This window comes from Babylonia areolata, chromosome 13 (assembly GCF_041734735.1).
Source record: "Babylonia areolata isolate BAREFJ2019XMU chromosome 13, ASM4173473v1, whole genome shotgun sequence".
NCBI lineage: Eukaryota > Metazoa > Mollusca > Gastropoda > Neogastropoda > Buccinidae > Babylonia > Babylonia areolata.
In genome coordinates this window covers 23,481,489-23,499,404 of record NC_134888.1, presented here as the reverse complement: position 1 = coordinate 23,499,404, position 17,916 = coordinate 23,481,489, and the positions used below count along the sequence as shown (strand labels likewise).

At 41.1% G+C, this 17,916-nt stretch overlaps 1 protein-coding gene across 1 annotated transcript in view; it reads right to left on the bottom strand.

The window, feature by feature from the left end:
- The window catches only part of LOC143289157 (uncharacterized), a 112,378-nt gene that overhangs the window by 35,078 nt on the left and 59,384 nt on the right, over positions 1 to 17,916 (bottom strand). The window contains exons 10-23 of the mRNA XM_076598058.1: positions 17,304 to 17,489; positions 16,519 to 16,572; positions 15,465 to 15,527; positions 14,266 to 14,310; positions 13,013 to 13,132; positions 12,380 to 12,584; positions 11,189 to 11,488; positions 9,899 to 10,077; positions 9,321 to 9,405; positions 6,294 to 6,409; positions 5,180 to 5,357; positions 2,508 to 2,615; positions 1,507 to 1,587; positions 14 to 121 (exon numbers count right to left, since the gene is read on the bottom strand). Coding sequence (XP_076454173.1) covers positions 14 to 121; positions 1,507 to 1,587; positions 2,508 to 2,615; positions 5,180 to 5,357; positions 6,294 to 6,409; positions 9,321 to 9,405; positions 9,899 to 10,077; positions 11,189 to 11,488; positions 12,380 to 12,584; positions 13,013 to 13,132; positions 14,266 to 14,310; positions 15,465 to 15,527; positions 16,519 to 16,572; positions 17,304 to 17,489 — 1,828 coding nt within the window. The remainder of the gene's footprint in view (positions 1 to 13; positions 122 to 1,506; positions 1,588 to 2,507; positions 2,616 to 5,179; positions 5,358 to 6,293; positions 6,410 to 9,320; positions 9,406 to 9,898; positions 10,078 to 11,188; positions 11,489 to 12,379; positions 12,585 to 13,012; positions 13,133 to 14,265; positions 14,311 to 15,464; positions 15,528 to 16,518; positions 16,573 to 17,303; positions 17,490 to 17,916) is intronic.

The following is a 17,916-nucleotide window of genomic DNA, read 5'->3' as shown; positions in this document are numbered from 1 at the left end:
ACCAGCAGCTTACCATCCATGCCAGGCAGGCCAGGCAGACCACTTTCACCCTTCATTCCCATCAAGCCAGGGGAGCCAGGTAAACCTGGCAGACCTTTCTCTCCCCGAGGCCCAGGCAGTCCTGTCACACACACACACACACACACATATATGTCAGTCATTGTGATGACAATCAGAATAATAACATTAACTCTTTGCAATAGGTGACTTAAGTCGACATCAAAGGGTCATGTTTAAAGGACCGTCCTTTCACATTGTAACAAAGCTTTTCAGTGAACAAGTCCATTGTATTGTTTTGACATAAAATGAAGCCTGTGACTAAGAGCATCGAGTCTAAGATATCTGGTGCTGTGGAGTGTTTTTCACACATATACATCGTGGTGAAAGAGCTAATAATAATAATCATAACATTAATAGTAATAATAAGTATTACAACAATAACAACAGCAAGTAATACTGATACTGATACCATATTAACAATAATAATGATAATAATGCAACAGCTACTACTGCTATATGCATTTATGTAATGCTAAATCTTGTGCTTAGAAGCAAACCAAAGCTCTTTCACACCCAACTTTCACACATATGTGTATCTCTAAAACAAAAGGAAGAAAGACAAAAAAAAAAAAAAAATGTAGATAGATGGCTACAGAAACTAAGGACCATGAAAAGCAAAACAAGCTTCATGCACATCATTCATACACACACAGCCATTATGGCCCTGTATCATCTAAACTTTCTTTAACTCTGTACCATCCAAACAATCACACAAGCAATCAAATTCAAACACACAATTCCATCTGCCATGGTTTATACTGGCAATCACCAATAAAAACCCACCCACATATATACACAATGCAACCCCACCTCCTGTGCAAGTAGGCAAGTTTAATCTTTTCAAATAACATCAGTTACAAAATGGACATTACGCTCAAATTCCATACACAAACAGCAGCAATCACAAATATTTAAGCGTTTTGTCACCACTTGAAGGCAAACAAATGCAACTGATTTATGAAGTTTAACTTATTTGGTACTTGTGATTTGTTTTGCTTCAAACTATCTAGAATCAATCTCAATGTGTTCTTTGGCCCCGCAAACTTTTAAAAAGCATAAATATTCCTATACAAACAATATAGCTGATTCAATATGTTTCACTTCTATCAAAGGCACTTGTTCTCAAAATTACTGCATTCAACATGTCCAATTATTTCTGTGGAATATTTTGCTGACATGAAAGCCAGTCAGCTTTCAAAACTGAAATATGCCTCAGACCTATAACATTTTCCAAGCTTGATCATGCAAATTCACCATGTAGGTAAATCAGTGGAATATATGTACAGATGTAATGCAGATTATTTTCTGAACTTGATCATGTATATTCTCTATGGATGTCACTGAAATCACCCAAAGGTGACATAAAACTGTATCCAAGTTCTCTAGATTGGTATTGGGGGTTGACCAGGTTCACACAGTGGTGAGAGAATAGAATCACACCCATACCTCTAGGCCCTGGGACACCGCTGAGTCCAGGTTCACCAGGTTCTCCTTTCAAACCAGGCAGACCAGGCAGCCCTCCATCACCTGTGTAACACAATGGGGATTCACTGACTGGTTTATGTGACTATCATCCGCATCTGATCAGAGAACACAGAGAGGGGAAGAGACAAGACAAGACAACACAAGACAAGACAATATTCTTTATTTTCAAGGATGATAGATAAGCACTGGCGTGCTTTTTTACATCCAGTCCTGCCCTGAACAGGGTCTTCACAACACAATACTACATTAAGTCATAAGCATGATAATACAAAGAAACATTACATAAATAAAGAGAAAGAGAGAGAGAGAGAGAGAGAGAGAGAGAGAGAGAAGACAAGACAGAGACAACGAGACAGAGACAGAGACAAGGAGAGAGAGACACACACACACAGCATAAGTTTGTGCATACCAGTCTGTATGTGCATGTGTGTGCATGTATATGTGGATGGATGTCTGAGCTGGTGTATAAATGTATGTTTCCACATGTGGTTGCATGCATGCATGTGTTCATGAGCTTGTGTCATTATGCTTAGGAAAGCACAGACACTGGTGCTAGAGCAGGTAAGATCATATTGTGTGTGAATGAAAGTGTGTGTGTGTGTGTGTGTGTGTGTGTGTGTGTGTGTGTGTGTGTGTGTGTGCATGAGTATGCATGTGACCATCAGCATTCTAACAAACAAACAAACACAAGCTATTCCCTGCAAAGCTCCCAGCCCTTTTGCACATGTCTTATTCTTCACACATTTTTTTTGTAGATGCAGATCACTTGCTAAATGACACAAAAGTCTGAACAAGTAGTCCAGTGGTACAATAATCTTCAAAGTATCTCGTAGTCCGGCATAATAATTTCCAAAGCATTACGCAGTTCAGCAGCTGAAAAGCACCAGTGCATTTTGTGCAATACCAGGAATAAATTACCGAGCACAATCAATCACACTGATGCAAGAAGAGGAGTCAGTTACCTTTTGGTCCAGGCAGGCCTGGTAAACCTGGCAGACCCTCCTTTCCAGGTACGCCGTCAAAACCGCGCTCTCCCTTCTCGCCCTTGAAGTCACGGCCCTCCACCTGGCCTGTACAGACACACACACATACATACATGAGGCACAGGAGACACACTTTACACACACACAACATGAGGCACAGGTGACTTGCTTTACACACACAACATGAGGCACAGGTGACTCACTTTACACATACACAACATGAGGCACAGGAGACACACTTTACACACACAACATGAGGCACAGGTGACTTGCTTTACACACACAACATGAGGCACAGGTGACTCACTTTACACATACACAACATGAGGCACAGGAGACACATTTACACACACACACAGGCACAGGTGACTCGATTTACACACACACAACCGAGGCACAGGTGACTTGCTTTACACACACAACATGAGGCACAGGTGACTCACTTTACACATACACAACATGAGGCACAGGTGACTCACTTTACACATACACAACGTGAGGCACAGGTGACTCGCTTTACACACACACAACATGAGACACAGGTGACTCGCTTTACACACACACAACATGAGGCACAGGTGACTTGCTTTACACACACACAACATGAGGCACAGGCGACTCACTTTACACACACACAACATGAGGCACAGGTGACTCGCTTTACACACACAACATGAAGCACAGGTGACTTGCTTTACATACACAACATGAAGCACAGGTGACTTGCTTTACACACACACAACATGAGGCACAGGCAACTCACTTTACACACACACAACATGAGGCACAGGTGACTCGCTTTACACACACAACATGAAGCACAGGTGACTCGCTTTACACACACACAACATGAGGCACAGGTGACTCGCTTTACATACACACAACATGAGACACAGGTGACGTCGTGTTAATGACTACAGAGATGCCGACCCCTGTCAAGTGTTTTTAGGAACATTTAGGACATTTGGTAGGAACATTCTGAATTTGGTAGGAGCACTCAGCAAAAGTACATTCTATCTTTCTGGGCACAGACGCTGTTTGACCGAGAAGCAACTTGATTTAGTCACATTCTCTCTTGTTCGGGCAAACGATAAAGCTGATTGGTCTACTGAATCCTGTTTCGATGTAAACAAGCATGTGATTAGCTGAGCATCACCACGTGAGACCAAGGTCAGCAGTGACTACCCTGGCTTCGTGATCGATAGGGAATAAGCTGCGATCGAGCAAAACAAAATACAGCCAAAATCATTACAGTTGGCATCTCTGCACTTGACACACATATAACATAGGGCACAAGTCACCCCCCTTTCATCCTGCTAATGAATGTCACAGTAACTCCCTGTTTAAATGCATGGCCACTCTGCATTTTATGGTATGGTCAGTTGATCTCAAAATCTATTCCATGACCACTCTGTCTCACATGGAAAGACCACCCAGTAGTTTATTCCCTTTCTTTTGTGTTTCATTAACAACAGAGGCATGGGCTGTCAAGAGAAAAGCATGGGAAAAAAGCTCACAGAAATGAAAACTTCTGCACTTCGTAGATAAAAAGCACAATTATTAGACAGCAGAACAGTCTTTAGAGAGTGAATGTGACAACTTCAGTTTGATTTCTGATGGATAAAAAGGCAAATGTTAGACTGAAGACTAGTCTTTTGATAGTGAATACGAAACAGAACAACCTTTACAGACTGAAATAACAACTGCAGTTGGACTTTTGGTGCACAACAGGAGTCAGATGACAACACGACTAAGATATAATCAATAATTGCAGTTGGACTTTTGGTGCACAACAGGAGTCAGATGATAACACGACTAAGATATAATCAATTATTGCAGTTGGACTTTTGGTACACAACAGGAGTCAGATGATAACACGACTAAGATATAATCAATAATTGCAGTTGGACTTTTGGTACACAACAGGAGTCAGATGATAACACGACTAAGATATAATCAATAATTGCAGTTGGACTTTTGGTACACAACAGGAGTCAGATGATAACACGACTAAGATATAATCAATAATTGCAGTTGGACTTTTGGTACACAACAAGAGTCAGATGATAACATGAATAAGATATAATCAATAATTGCAGTTGGACTTTTGGTACACAACAGGAGTCAGATGATAACACGACTAAGATATAATCAATAATTGCAGTTGGACTTTTGGTACACAACAGGAGTCAGATGATAACATGAATAAGATATAATCAATCAGCAGTCAGAAAGGTGGGAGGCAAAATGGAATGAAATATCTATGAATACAAATTAAACTCCATTTGAAGCCAGACAATAAATTGCACAAATTATGAGATATGCAAATGGAAAATTCAAGAGAATTCTAAAACAGCACCATAGAAATTAATGGCAAAAACCCAGTACAGGGAAAACATACATCTAAAAACAAGGCAGCACTGTCTATGGTTTCCACAAGATGAATCCAAACCCTTAAATGCAAAACCCAAATCAATTTTCCATTTTGAAAGGAGAAAAGACTCAACTTTTTAAAAACACAACTTTTTCAATCCTACCTGGTTATCCCTTCTGTCCAGGTAAACCAAACCCTTAATTAAATGCAAAAGCAAAATCAATTTTCCATTCTGAAAGGATAAAAGACCAAACACAAATAACTATCGAAGCCCTACCTGGTTCTCCCTTCTGTCCAGGTAATCCAGGCAGGCCAGGTAGACCGCTCATGCCGGGGTCTCCCCGCTCACCTGCAGGCCCTGCAATACCGATACCTGGCAGACCAGCCTCTCCAGGGATACCTGGCTGCCCAGGTGGACCGGGTCTGCCATCAAGGCCTGGGAATCCTTTCTCTCCCTGCACAGACGATGCAGCGGACATTCAGCTTTATATCATCATTTCAGTCATCTACTGCCCTTTACATGTCTTTTAATGTTATCGTATTTTTAATGTAATTTTCTTGTTAGTTTATTTCAGTTTTATTTATGTTATTTCATTTTATGTTCATACCTTATATAAAACTTTGAACCATTGAGCACTGGCCAGGTTATCATTACATTTTTACTTTAGTTTTTTGTGTGAAAATGTTTATCAGTCTCTTTGAAAAGCCTTTCAAATGTGGTTGACATCAAGTCACCAATGGTTCAGCCCATTCCCCACACACACATGAAGATACTTTCACAGTAGCACACATGACATGGAATACAGCATGGACACATGAGACTGGACACCGATTCGCTCCAGTGCAATCTTCATAGCCTTGCTACATTTTCACATGTTACATCTTTTACCCAAATAACATTAAAGATCTATCTGATAACTCAAATCAAATCAAACACTACAATCTTCACTGTGTTTTGGTAGTAACTTGATACATTCATGAAATAGGAGTCCATGTTTCGAACCATGACTGTGATCAGCTATGGGTGATACATTATTACATGTTAAGTTCAACACATACCTTTTCACAGAGATCTATCTGATCATTCAAATCAAATCAAACATACAATCTTCACTGTGCTTTGGTAGTAACTTGATACATTCAGGAAACAGGAGTCCACGTTTGAGCCATGACTGTGATCAGCTATGGGTGATACATTATTATATGTGAAGTCCAACACATACCTTTTCACAGAGATCTATCTGATCATTCAAATCAAATCAAACATACAATCTTCACTGTGCTTTGGTAGTAACTTGATACATTCAGGAAACAGGAGTCCACGCTTTGAGCCATGACTGTGATCAGCTATGGATGATACACTGGATGACATAAGTCCAACATGTACATACCCTTTCACCTTTCACTCCAGACAGACCCGGGGCACCAGGGGGACCCTGTGGTCCAGTGCGACCCGAGCGACCGGGTTCTCCAGGTAAGCCAGGTGCACCCAGATCTCCCTTCAGACCTGTACACACACACACACACACACACACACACACACACACACAGTGAGTGAGGTGGATTTGTCAGAAAACAACAACACACATTCAGATGAACAACAACATAAACACACATTCAGATTAACTTCTGGATATTAACCCCTAGGCTGCCTGCATGACGAGATAACTCGTCATGGCAAGCATGTATGCTTGGCTGCCTGCATGACGAGATAACTCGTCACCGAAATATTCTGACTTTTCCCTGGTTTGCACTCACTTCCTTGGCAAAAATAGTGGTAGCTTTAGCCTGGGGAATCTCTCTAGATTCTATTCATAGCTAGAAACCCCATCTACGTCATGAAGCAGTCCTTTATTTGGACGTTTTGGTTGGGTCACTGTCCAAGTGTTTGCCTGACTTCTCTCCTCGCTCGCTCAACAAAATGTCGGACTCACGCCGTGCTCAAGACATGCGATCGTGACGAACTAAATCAACCATGATTTCTTTCTTTAGCTGATGCTCAGAAAGAATTGAAGCGTAAATTCTAAGGAGAAGATAGGGATGAACATTTATAGGACGATCTGATAGAAAATAAATGAATAATGAAGAGAGTGGCCAAGACGCGACTGTCAGTGAGTGATGCCGGCTGTACACATGTTAGCAGACGACAGATGACCGAATTAGCAGCAGAGCGATATTCTTGGCACGCAGCCAACGTGGTCTGATGAGAACTGAATCAAGTGACTGTGTGAGAGGGGTGAGGAGGAGGGGGGGGGGGGGGGGTGGAGACTGAGGGGGCGTGGCCTCACATCCATCTTATCACTTGGAGAAGTCACAATGTATTGTGTATCTATCTCTTAAAAAATATATATATTGTGGTTGTTCTAGTATGATTTTGTGTTTGCAGATATCCATTTGTCCAGAAAATATGATGTTTTTGTGCAAATTACCTGACTAATGTTTGTAATGAACAAGTTGAAAATGTGACAAAAAACAAAACACTGATTTCAAAACAACATCATGTCACTAAAAATATATAAAATGGGAAAAAAGCATGTGTTTTGTATTCTTTATTCATTTACCTTTCAGAAAATATATACTTTTATGGGTCTTTCTCCAATAACAAAGAGCACAGAATTTTTGGAAAATTTATACCCTTTTTTTGTGTGAAAAAACCCTGGCAAATAGATTTCACTTAAATCTTATTTTCCTGGCAGCGAAAGGGTTAAACAGTTGCATCTGCCCCCCTTTTGCTAGTTGTTTGCATGCCATGTTCTACCCGTCCTGCTCCCTCATTTAATTCAAATTACGAGCATCAGTTTATTAAGGAGGAATGGTGGGTGAGGAAAAAGAGTGACTGGCAAAACACAAACATAACAACCCCCTCTCCCCCTTCCTTCCCCCCCCCTCCCCCCCCGCAAAAAAATGGGTATTTAAGAAATTGAGTTTCCCTCCCTTTTACCCCACTTTCCTTGTCAGATCTATACTTTGTGCTTCGCTGACAAGCCATTTTGACACATTGTACTGTATTGTATTACGTTTTGTCACACCAGATTTCTCTGTGTGAAATCCAGGCTGCTCTTCCTGGGGAAGCACCACTCTTTTAAAAAAATTTTTAATATATTTTTCGGCCTGCAAGTGTATTTGTTTTGTTATCGACCAGGATTTTTCTACAGGATTTCGCCATCGACAACTCCTTTATTGCTATGGGTTCTTTTAAATGCACTAAATGCACTGCAAACAAGACCTCATTTTATCATCTCATCCAAATGAACAGGGTGCAGGCACAAGCTTAAAATACAAGATCCAAATATGACTGACACATACTGAGATGATTAACCCTTTCGCTGCCAGGAAAATAAGATTTAAGTGAAACCTATTTGCCAGGGTTTTTTTCACAAAAAAATGGGTATAAATTTTCAAAAAATTCTGTGCTCTTTGTTATTGGAGAAAGACCCATAAAAGTATATCTTTTCTGAAAGATAAATGAATAAAGAACCCAAAACACATGTTTTCCCATTTTACATATTTTTAGTGACATGCTGTTGTTTTGAAATAAGTGTTTTGTTTTTTGTCACATTTTCAACTTGTTCATTACTAACATTAGTCAGGTAATTTGCACTAAAATATATTTTCTGGACAAATGGATATCTACATACACAAAATCATACTAGAACAACCACAATAAAAAAAATTAAAAAGAGGTAGATATACAATGCATTGTGACTTCTCCAAGTGATAATGTGGATGAGAGGCCACACCCCCTCAGTCTCCACCCCCCTCCTCTTCACCCCTCTCACACGGTCACTTTATCCAGTTCTCATCAGACCGCGTTGGCTGAGTGCCAAGAAAATTGCTCACACTGCCCTGCTAATAATTCAGTCACTTTCTGTCGTCTGCTAAGGTTTGCACAGCCGGCATCACTCACTGATAGTCGTATCTTGGCCACTCTCTTGATTGCTCCCTTTATTTTCTATCAAATCGTCCTATAAATGTTCATCACTGTCTTCTTCGAGTTTACGCTTCAATTCTTTCTGAGCATCAGCAAAAGAAAGCAATCTTGGTTGATTTAGTTCGCTACGATCGCACGTCTTGAGCACGGTGTCAGTCGGACATTTTGTTGAGCGAGCGAGGAGAGGAGCCAGGCAAACACTGGGACAGTAACCCAACCAAAACGTTCAAATAACGGACTGCCTCATGGTGTAGATGGGCTTTCTAGCTATGAAAGATTCCCCAAGCTAAAGCTACCAGCATTTTTGTCAACGAATTGAACGCAAAGTCAGAATATTTCGATGACGAGTTATCTAGTCATTGTGGCAGCGAAGCGTACATGCTTGCCATGACGAGTTATCTCGTCATATAGGCAGCCTAGGGGTTAACATATAAGAAAGAATACATGTATGCACACTTTGATGAAAGAGGAGCCAGAAGACTAATACCTTCTGGGCCAGGTAAGACTTGAGGACGGGCAGCCTCTCCCTTCAGACCTCGCTGTCCGGGCAGGCCTGGCAAACCTTCATTACCCTGAACACAGCAAACATGTAGGAGGTTAGTTCTGTGTTTAAGTGCATGTATGTTTGTGGCATGTGTGCGTGCGTGCATGCATGCATGTGTGTGTGTGTGTGTGCAAGCGTGTGTGTGTGGGTGCAAGTGCAAATGTGTATATGTGCATGTGTGCAAGTATACACCTGCATTTATGCACATGTCCTTGGGAAAGGCATTTTCCTCCAATTTTCCGCACTCCACCCAGGTGTGAGTAGGCACCTGACTTGGTTGGGGAAGGTTAAAATGGCAGAAGGAGAGGACTGGGCCCTGCCTTCATATGCCATGCCCTAAACACAGTGGATATGAATGAATTCAATGCTGCTATGGGAACTTTAACCATAACATTTTCATGCACGTGACTGTCAAGTGTTGTGAAAAAAACAACCCCCCCCCCACCCCCAGCCTCCCTCCCAAAATAAAACAAAAAAACAGGCTTCACCCCACCAACTGTACTGGTGCTGATGACACTTACTGGCAGACCAGGCAGGCCAGGCACGCCGGAAGGCCCATCCTCTCCAGGTTCTCCTTTCACTCCAGGATAGCCAGACTCCCCACGTTCTCCTGGCAGGCCAGGCAGCCCATCCAGGCCCTGAGAGCCCTTCTCTCCCTTCATTCCGGGCAGGCAAGGATCGCACGGCCCCCCAGCAGTTCCTGGTCACACACACAGAGAAAAACAACACAACATGTCAACACTCTTTGCTGGCTTTGAATAAGAGAATTTGGTTCGTTGCAAACAACACGTCAACATTCAACATCTTTTTGTTGGCTTTGAATAAGAGAATTTGGTTTGTCCCACACAGAACACAATGTTAACACTCAACGCTCTTTGCTGGCTTTGAATACAAGAATTCGGTTTGATCCACACAGAACACAATGTCAGCACTCAACACTTTTTGTTGGTTTGAATAAGAGAATTCAGTTTGTTGCACACAAAACACAATGTCAACACTCACACTCTTTGCTGGCTTTGAATGAGAGAATTTGGTTTGTCTCACACAGATCACAATGTCAACACACAATACTCTTTGTTGGTTTGAATAAGAGAATTCAGTTTGTTGCACACAGAACACAATGTCAACACTCAACACTCTTTGCTGGCTTTGAATGAGAGAATTCAGTTTGTTGCACACAGAACAAAATGTCAACGCACAACACTCTTTTTTTGGCTTTGGATATGAGAATTCAGTTTGTCACACACAGAGCACAAAGTTAACACTCAACACTCTTTGTTGGCTTTGAAATAAGAGAAATCAGTTTGTCCCACACAAAACACATCATCGATACTCAACACTCTTTGTTGGTTTTGGAACAAGAGAATTCGGTTTTTCCCACACAGAACACAAAATCAACACTTTTTGTTGGCTTTGAATAAGAGAATTCAATTTGTGCATAGCATGTTTAAAATGACGATAATGAAATATCATTCACAGTGTCTTTTTAACAACAGTCAACAGTCTCGTTTGTTAGTTAGAGGAATACAGCAGTAGACTAAATGATCTGAAAATCTGACTCTGCCATGACATGACTGTTTGGACTGAGTGCACAATGACACATTAAAGAATGAATGCATTTGGTCATTATCTAATAGACTAGCTGCACAATGATATAACTTAGAGAAGGCTGACCGCATAATGATTATGTAATGCTGTTAAGTTGGCATTACAATGACATGAATTAAACGGCACTTAAGCGACCAAATCATGTAAAAGGCTAACAAATGAAAACCACCAACAACAAAAACCAACACTCCACACTCCCTCACCTTTTTCACCGGGTAGACCAGGATTCCCATCCCGTCCAGGCAGACCAGAGAAGCCTGTCTGCCCCTTGTCTCCCTTGGGACCGGGCAGACCAGGCAGGCCTTGAGAAGAGTTGCCCGGCAGACCGGGCAGACCCTGAGGACCACCCTCTCCCTTCTGGCCAGGGATGCCGTCCAGACCCGGCAGACCAGGGGGTCCTCGAAGTCCTGGGATGGACTGCCCAGGTATTCCCTCCATTCCTGGTTCTCCCTTGGGGCCAGGTCGGCCAGGCAAACCAGGGCGCCCATCCAAACCAGGCAGTCCTAAGAGCAAGACGCCATTGTGAACACAGTCTTTTCTGTCGACAATTTCTGATATGAAATGTATGCTGGGGCATGAATATGTAACAGTGAAATTGTACACAGGGATGAGTGCAGATGAATTATCGGTTAACTCTGGCACTGAAGATCAGATGTGAGACTGTAATACTGCCGGTGTTGATTTACATTTTTTTTTTACGTCACCTAGTCTGAAGTATGTAAGTAAATTTCAGCCAGTGTGATGTGGGATAGTCTGAAATATGTATATTTTTAGCAAATGTGATGTGAGACTATGTTGATTTACTGTCATTATTATTATCATTATTTAAAAAAAAAAGACTGTAGATAATATCACATCACTTACTCTTAAATTTGTACATTTTATTGTAAAGTGCGATGAGCCCCATTTGAGATGGGGTACTGCGCTATACTAGCCTGCATATTATAATCATTAATATTATTAAGTCAGTGGATGTTAAGTCTATCAATGGCATATCGAAATAAAAGTACTTGAGAAACTTATCAATTCATTCAAACAAAGCATTTCCAATGTAATCTCTTTTGATCTTGTGATTTTATGATCTGATTAGAATTAATGTTCAGACACTTGTATACAGTATCCCCCCCTTAACGAAAGACAATGACCTCATTTGAATAAACAAACCATCCATCCAACCATCTGTCAAAAGGTCAAGTTGTTCACAGGTGGGAGTCAGGGTAGCTGATCAAATAAGCCCAAAATGCATGGAAAAACTACATCCAAGTCACACACACATAGACATCTGCATGTTCATGTGGGCACACATACTGTCGTTTGCTTGCTCACTCTCTTTTCGCTACCACTTGTCCAGGAGAACTGACGTTTGAACCCAGTCAATCTGTCTCAAAGGTTACCTGGAGGTCCGGAGTCCCCTTGCTCTCCCTTGGGTCCGTCTCTGCCCTGAGGTCCAGGAGGTCCAGGGATGCCTCGTCCTCCCTCAGAGCCAGGCAGACCTCGGGGACCATCTTGTCCTGGGAGACCTGACAGTCCAGGGTCACCAGGCAAGCCAGAAGGGCCGGGGTAGCCACGGGGGCCGGGTTCACCCACAGTGCCTTTACCCTGGCGCCAACAACACCTGACCAACTTCAGCAAAACCTCACCCCACCCCATTTGCCTTTTACTGTAACCATCCCTCTCTACAACTGCTTTGATGCATGGGCAGTATGCTTCAAATCTAAAGAAAAATAACTAATATGGCATACAGGAAGATGCACTGAATTGCAGGGTAAAAGTGAATACTGGAGTTAAGGCTCATTATTCAGTTTCACAACTGTTTGGAAACCCAAAGCCTGAGGAGAGGGAATTTGGGGTCCAGAAAAATTTTAATGATCTTAAAAAAGAAAAAAAAAAGAAACAGTGGGTAGGGTCTGATATGTTCAGGCTGCCCTACTCTGACAAGGCTACATCATGTTATTTAATACATGACGGCAGATGGAATGAAATAAACATATCTTTAAATATATATGATTAAACATAGCAAGACTTACACCAGGTCGGCCAGGGGGTCCCTGGGGTCCAACGGGTCCTAGTAATCCAGGGATACCACGCTCTCCTTTCATGCCAATCAGACCTGGCAACCCTGGTATACCGTCCATTCCTCGATCACCCTGTGGAGGGAAGAAAATCCCAGACATAAATACATGTACAAATACACATGAAGAACACATATACATTATGGGCTTTAAAGAAAAATGTATAAATACATGTACATACATACATAAACACACACACCCTGGCTATGGGCTCAGAGACTGGGACCACATAGTCAAGTGTTCTCCACTGATGTATCTTTGAGAGATTTGTTAAAATTCCCTGACCAACACTACTGGCATCCACACCTCTCAGACCTCACTGATGCTGGGATCAAATATGGAAGGAACTGTACAGTCCAGTCTATAATCTAAATGGATCTCCACAATGCATCAGCTATCATTGGTCCAAACATCTGTTGGCACAAATGTTATGATGGTAATCAAGCTAAATTGCTTTCCTCTGGGGAGTAACACTGGCTATTTTCGTTCAAAGGCAACATGAAACAACCATCATTATTTATTGGATGACCCTATTCAGAATGCCACTCAGCAGTGACAAGTGATTACATTTTCTGGCAGATGTATGACTGCACTTCCATTTTTAGATTTCAAGTTGCTTTTGGGGCTCATGTCATTTTCTGGCAAAGTATTGTCACACACACGCACACATGCATGTTCATGCATTAACCACCCACACCCACACACGCATGCACACACACACAGAATGTCAGTCTGTGCAACAGATTCATCTGCGTCTTGTATTCCACCACAACTACTCTCTTCTCACTTCTGGCTGCTGCAACCTGCTGTTTTGGAAAAAAGATTAACTAAAATATTCTGCACATACATTCTTGTTTTTAACCACTGAAAAGGTGTATGTGCTGTGAAAATGTCAAGGAAGTAATCAAAGTGAAAAATGTTGCAACTTACAAATATTTTGTTTATATGTAATTGCATACATCATTCAGTTATTTCACCTAAAATGGGGAAAAAACCACACACAATATAATCTTTAATAAAACAGAGAAATATGTTAAGACAAAGAGTAAAGCAATACAAAACAATACAAAAGGAACAATTTTGAATGATATACTGTCAAACTATTAAAAGATGCCAAACTACCCTCCCTTCCACCCCCTCCCCACCCCACCCCCCAAAAAAACAACAACCAAAAAACCAAAACAAAACCATAAACACAAAAACCTCACCTTCATTCCAGGCAGACCAGGATTTCCAGGGAAGCCTTGTTTACCCTGTATGGCAGAGGTAAAAACAAAACAAAGAAATCTGACATTCTGTTTCTCTGGCAAACTAAAAACTAGCTGCAATCAAAAGGTTATCTTTATTGGACAAGAATGTCCAGTTCAAGTGAACAACAACAAAAAAAAGTCTCGATTGGCATCAAGATATCTAATCGAAAAAGCCAGCAGAATCTCCGCTGTCATCCAGAACTGTGAGCTGCTGGCTCCAGCAAACATTTAGACACTCTTTTTTCTGTGAAAAGGCATCAGGGCACTCCACAGAAGAACTTTTCACCAGATTCCCAAAGGCCTGTCACTTGTGTGTCAAAGCCTGGGTCTCTGCAAATGGTTTTCACTTCCACTACGCCATGCGGTCAGTCCATCGTTGTTGTTTTTTCATCCATTATGTGATGCTGTCAGTCCATTGTTGCTGCTGCTGTTGTTTTTTTGTTTGTTTATCCCATGCTGTTTGTTTATCCCATGCTGCATGTCTTGAGCAAGTCAAATCATTCTCCGTATCAGGTTTTCTTCTTGCATTTACTCCCCATATGTGACAGGCAGAACTTGGCTACATGGTTACCAGTAGAAGAGCACTACAAAACTACTACAGAAAACTCAAAACACACATTTCTTAATTCTAAACAGATCCTGAATAACAACCGCTGCTACAGGTATCAAATACAAAATTCATCTTCTTAATTCTGGACAAATCATGGATTGTATATACCACTATACAGTGATTGAAAGGTGCAGATTACTTATTCTAAACAGATCCTAGATTTCATGTGCTGTTATGCAGCACTTACAATGTGCAGTTTCTTCATTCTGAACAAACAGTAAATCTGAAATTAAACAAACTGCCCAACAACAATCATACAAGAAAAAAAAAACAGCATCTGGAATACTTATAAAATCATGCTTTGGCATCTGTGAAGCCATTATTATGCTTAGACATCTCTGTACTGGTCTGCATTAAAAAGAAAATTGAAAAAAGAAGTTGATTTAAAATGTTTGGTTTCAGTTGACACTGTAGGGGGAAGGGGTCAGGTGGGTGGAGGTTTCTGTGCTTTTCAGTTCAGTGTTTTGTTTGGGGTAGGGGGTGTGGGGGAGGAGGAGATGTAGAAAAAGGAAAACCTAAGTAAAAGAAAAATGTTGTGAAAACGAACCCTGGGCCCTGCAATACCGGGGACGCCCTTCTCTCCCAGCATTCCCTTCATGCCAGGCACACCCTGCATCAGAAGAAAGAAAACAGGTGGTCAACAAATATGGCAACTGCATGTATGGTGGGGTTTTTTTTTCCTTCTTTTTTTTATTCCAAACCACTGCAGTATGACAAACATACAGACTTAGATTTATCTGTCTTTCTCATTGTCAGTTCATCAGGATTTTTTTTTTTTTTAATCTTCAATGTAAATCTGACAAGTGCTGGAAAGAAATACATTTTTTCAATACTACAAAAAATAAGAAATTCATAACCAAATAAAACAAAAGCAATTTTTTTTATGTGTAGACTCGAAAATGGCAATGAAACAATAAACAAACAATTTTCTACTTACAGTTGTTGTTCTTTGTCCACACAACTGGCAACCTGTATAATTTACCAGCAGCTAGAATCTTAAATTAAGTTCTGTGTGTGTGGTCCGAATCATTCAAATACTCCCAAGTCTGCATCTGACAACCCATACACATCATCAAAAGACAGCTGTTGAAGCTTTCCAGCCAGTCACAATGGTACAGGATAGCTTTGCCAAAATCACCACCTGCAGAGTGTCAAACTCTGAAGAATTATCAAACCCAAGTACATTTCACCAAGACTCCTGTATACAATATTGAACTATGCTTCGGTTCACATTAAACATTTTCATCTTTGTGAAATAATACAGTCTTTCTTGAGTGTTCCTTCACACATATCTTATTGATAAAATGCCAAAGCATTTCAAACAACAAAAAATCTCTGCAGACTCACCATTGTTTAGTACTAACTGACGTTCCTTTATAATTTGCCTACACTTTAATGCTATGTTCTACATCTTCCCCATATTGACAGTAAAAAATATTCCTGTGCATAGCTTCCCCTGGGTTCCAGAACAAAAAAAATCTGCAGCATCTGAATCTTCATCTCAACACAAACCAACCCATTCCTGTTGCAATGTTAGAATCAGTATATAGGTAAGTCTGACTGCCTACAGATCATGAATCAACAGAGATGACAGAACGTACTCTTCGTCCTTGCTCTCCAGGGAATCCTCGCTCTCCTGTTTCTCCCTTCATTCCCTGCAAACATTGCACCACAAATGCTGTAGAAAATTAGCATGTGCATGTGTACAAACAGTAAATGAATTCCTAAAAACCAACACTAAGTTTCCTCTCAACAAAATAACACACATATGCAGGCACACACACATACATACATACACACATATGTAGGCTTACACATACATATATAAATATGCAGACACACACACACACACACACACACACACACACACACATATTCACATTGTAGGCACACACATATACATATGCTGGCACAAACACATACACATATGCAGGCACACACATATTCCTACACACACACACACACACACACACACACACACGCATGCATGCATGCATGCACGTGAAAGCAAGTAAGCAAGAGTAAGAGGGTATTATATATAATACATACATTATCTATCAATCATCTATCTACATACATACATACATACATATATATATGTAGAAAGAAATAGTGATGGACTGTCAGAATGAGACAGATGACAAAGATGGATAGCAAGAGAAGGAGAGAGGACAAAAAGAGAGAGACAGAGATGGAAAGAGAGAAAGAGGAAACAGAGAGACTAACACAAGGAAAGACACAGAAAAGGAATAAAAGAAAAAAAATGACATAAATGATGATGGAGCACAGACAAAAGACAAAACAAAACAACAACCAAAAAAAACCCCCAAACAACTGATAACTAATAAGACAGCATTCTGGATCCCATGAGTCTCAAAGCACTCACCACCTCGCCTTTCTGCCCCTTCTCGCCGGGCAAGCCCGGAGGTCCCTGGATGAGGGTGTCGGGTTCAGTGAAGGGAGCTCCGGGGGGACCTGGTTCTCCTTTGTCTCCCTGGATGCCCTTGCCTCCTCTTTTACTGATGCCATTGGCACCTTTATCTCCCTTCATCCCAAAACGACCAGGGCTACCCTGTGACAAAAGTCCGAACCAGGCTTTATGTTTGAAGGCTGTAGAGGAACAGGGTCATCTTGAGACAAATGTCATCCCTGAAAACAGCTTCAACCAGAATTGAGAGAGATTGAGAGACAGAAATATATATATGTATATATATATATAGAGAGAGAGACGGAGAGAGAGAGAGACAGAAGAAGAAAAAGAGAGGGAAAGACAGGAGAGAGATATATACAGAGAGAGACAGAAAGGAGAGGGAGAGAAGCAGGGGAGAGATAGAGAGACACAGAGAAACATAAAGAAACAGAGAGAGGGAGAGAGGGAGAGATGATGATGATGATGAAGAAGGATGACAATGATGATGATGATGACGATGTTGCTATGGAGGTCTATTTAGGTTTGGGACTATGTGACAAGGCTGAACTCTACGCTTCCTGTCATAATG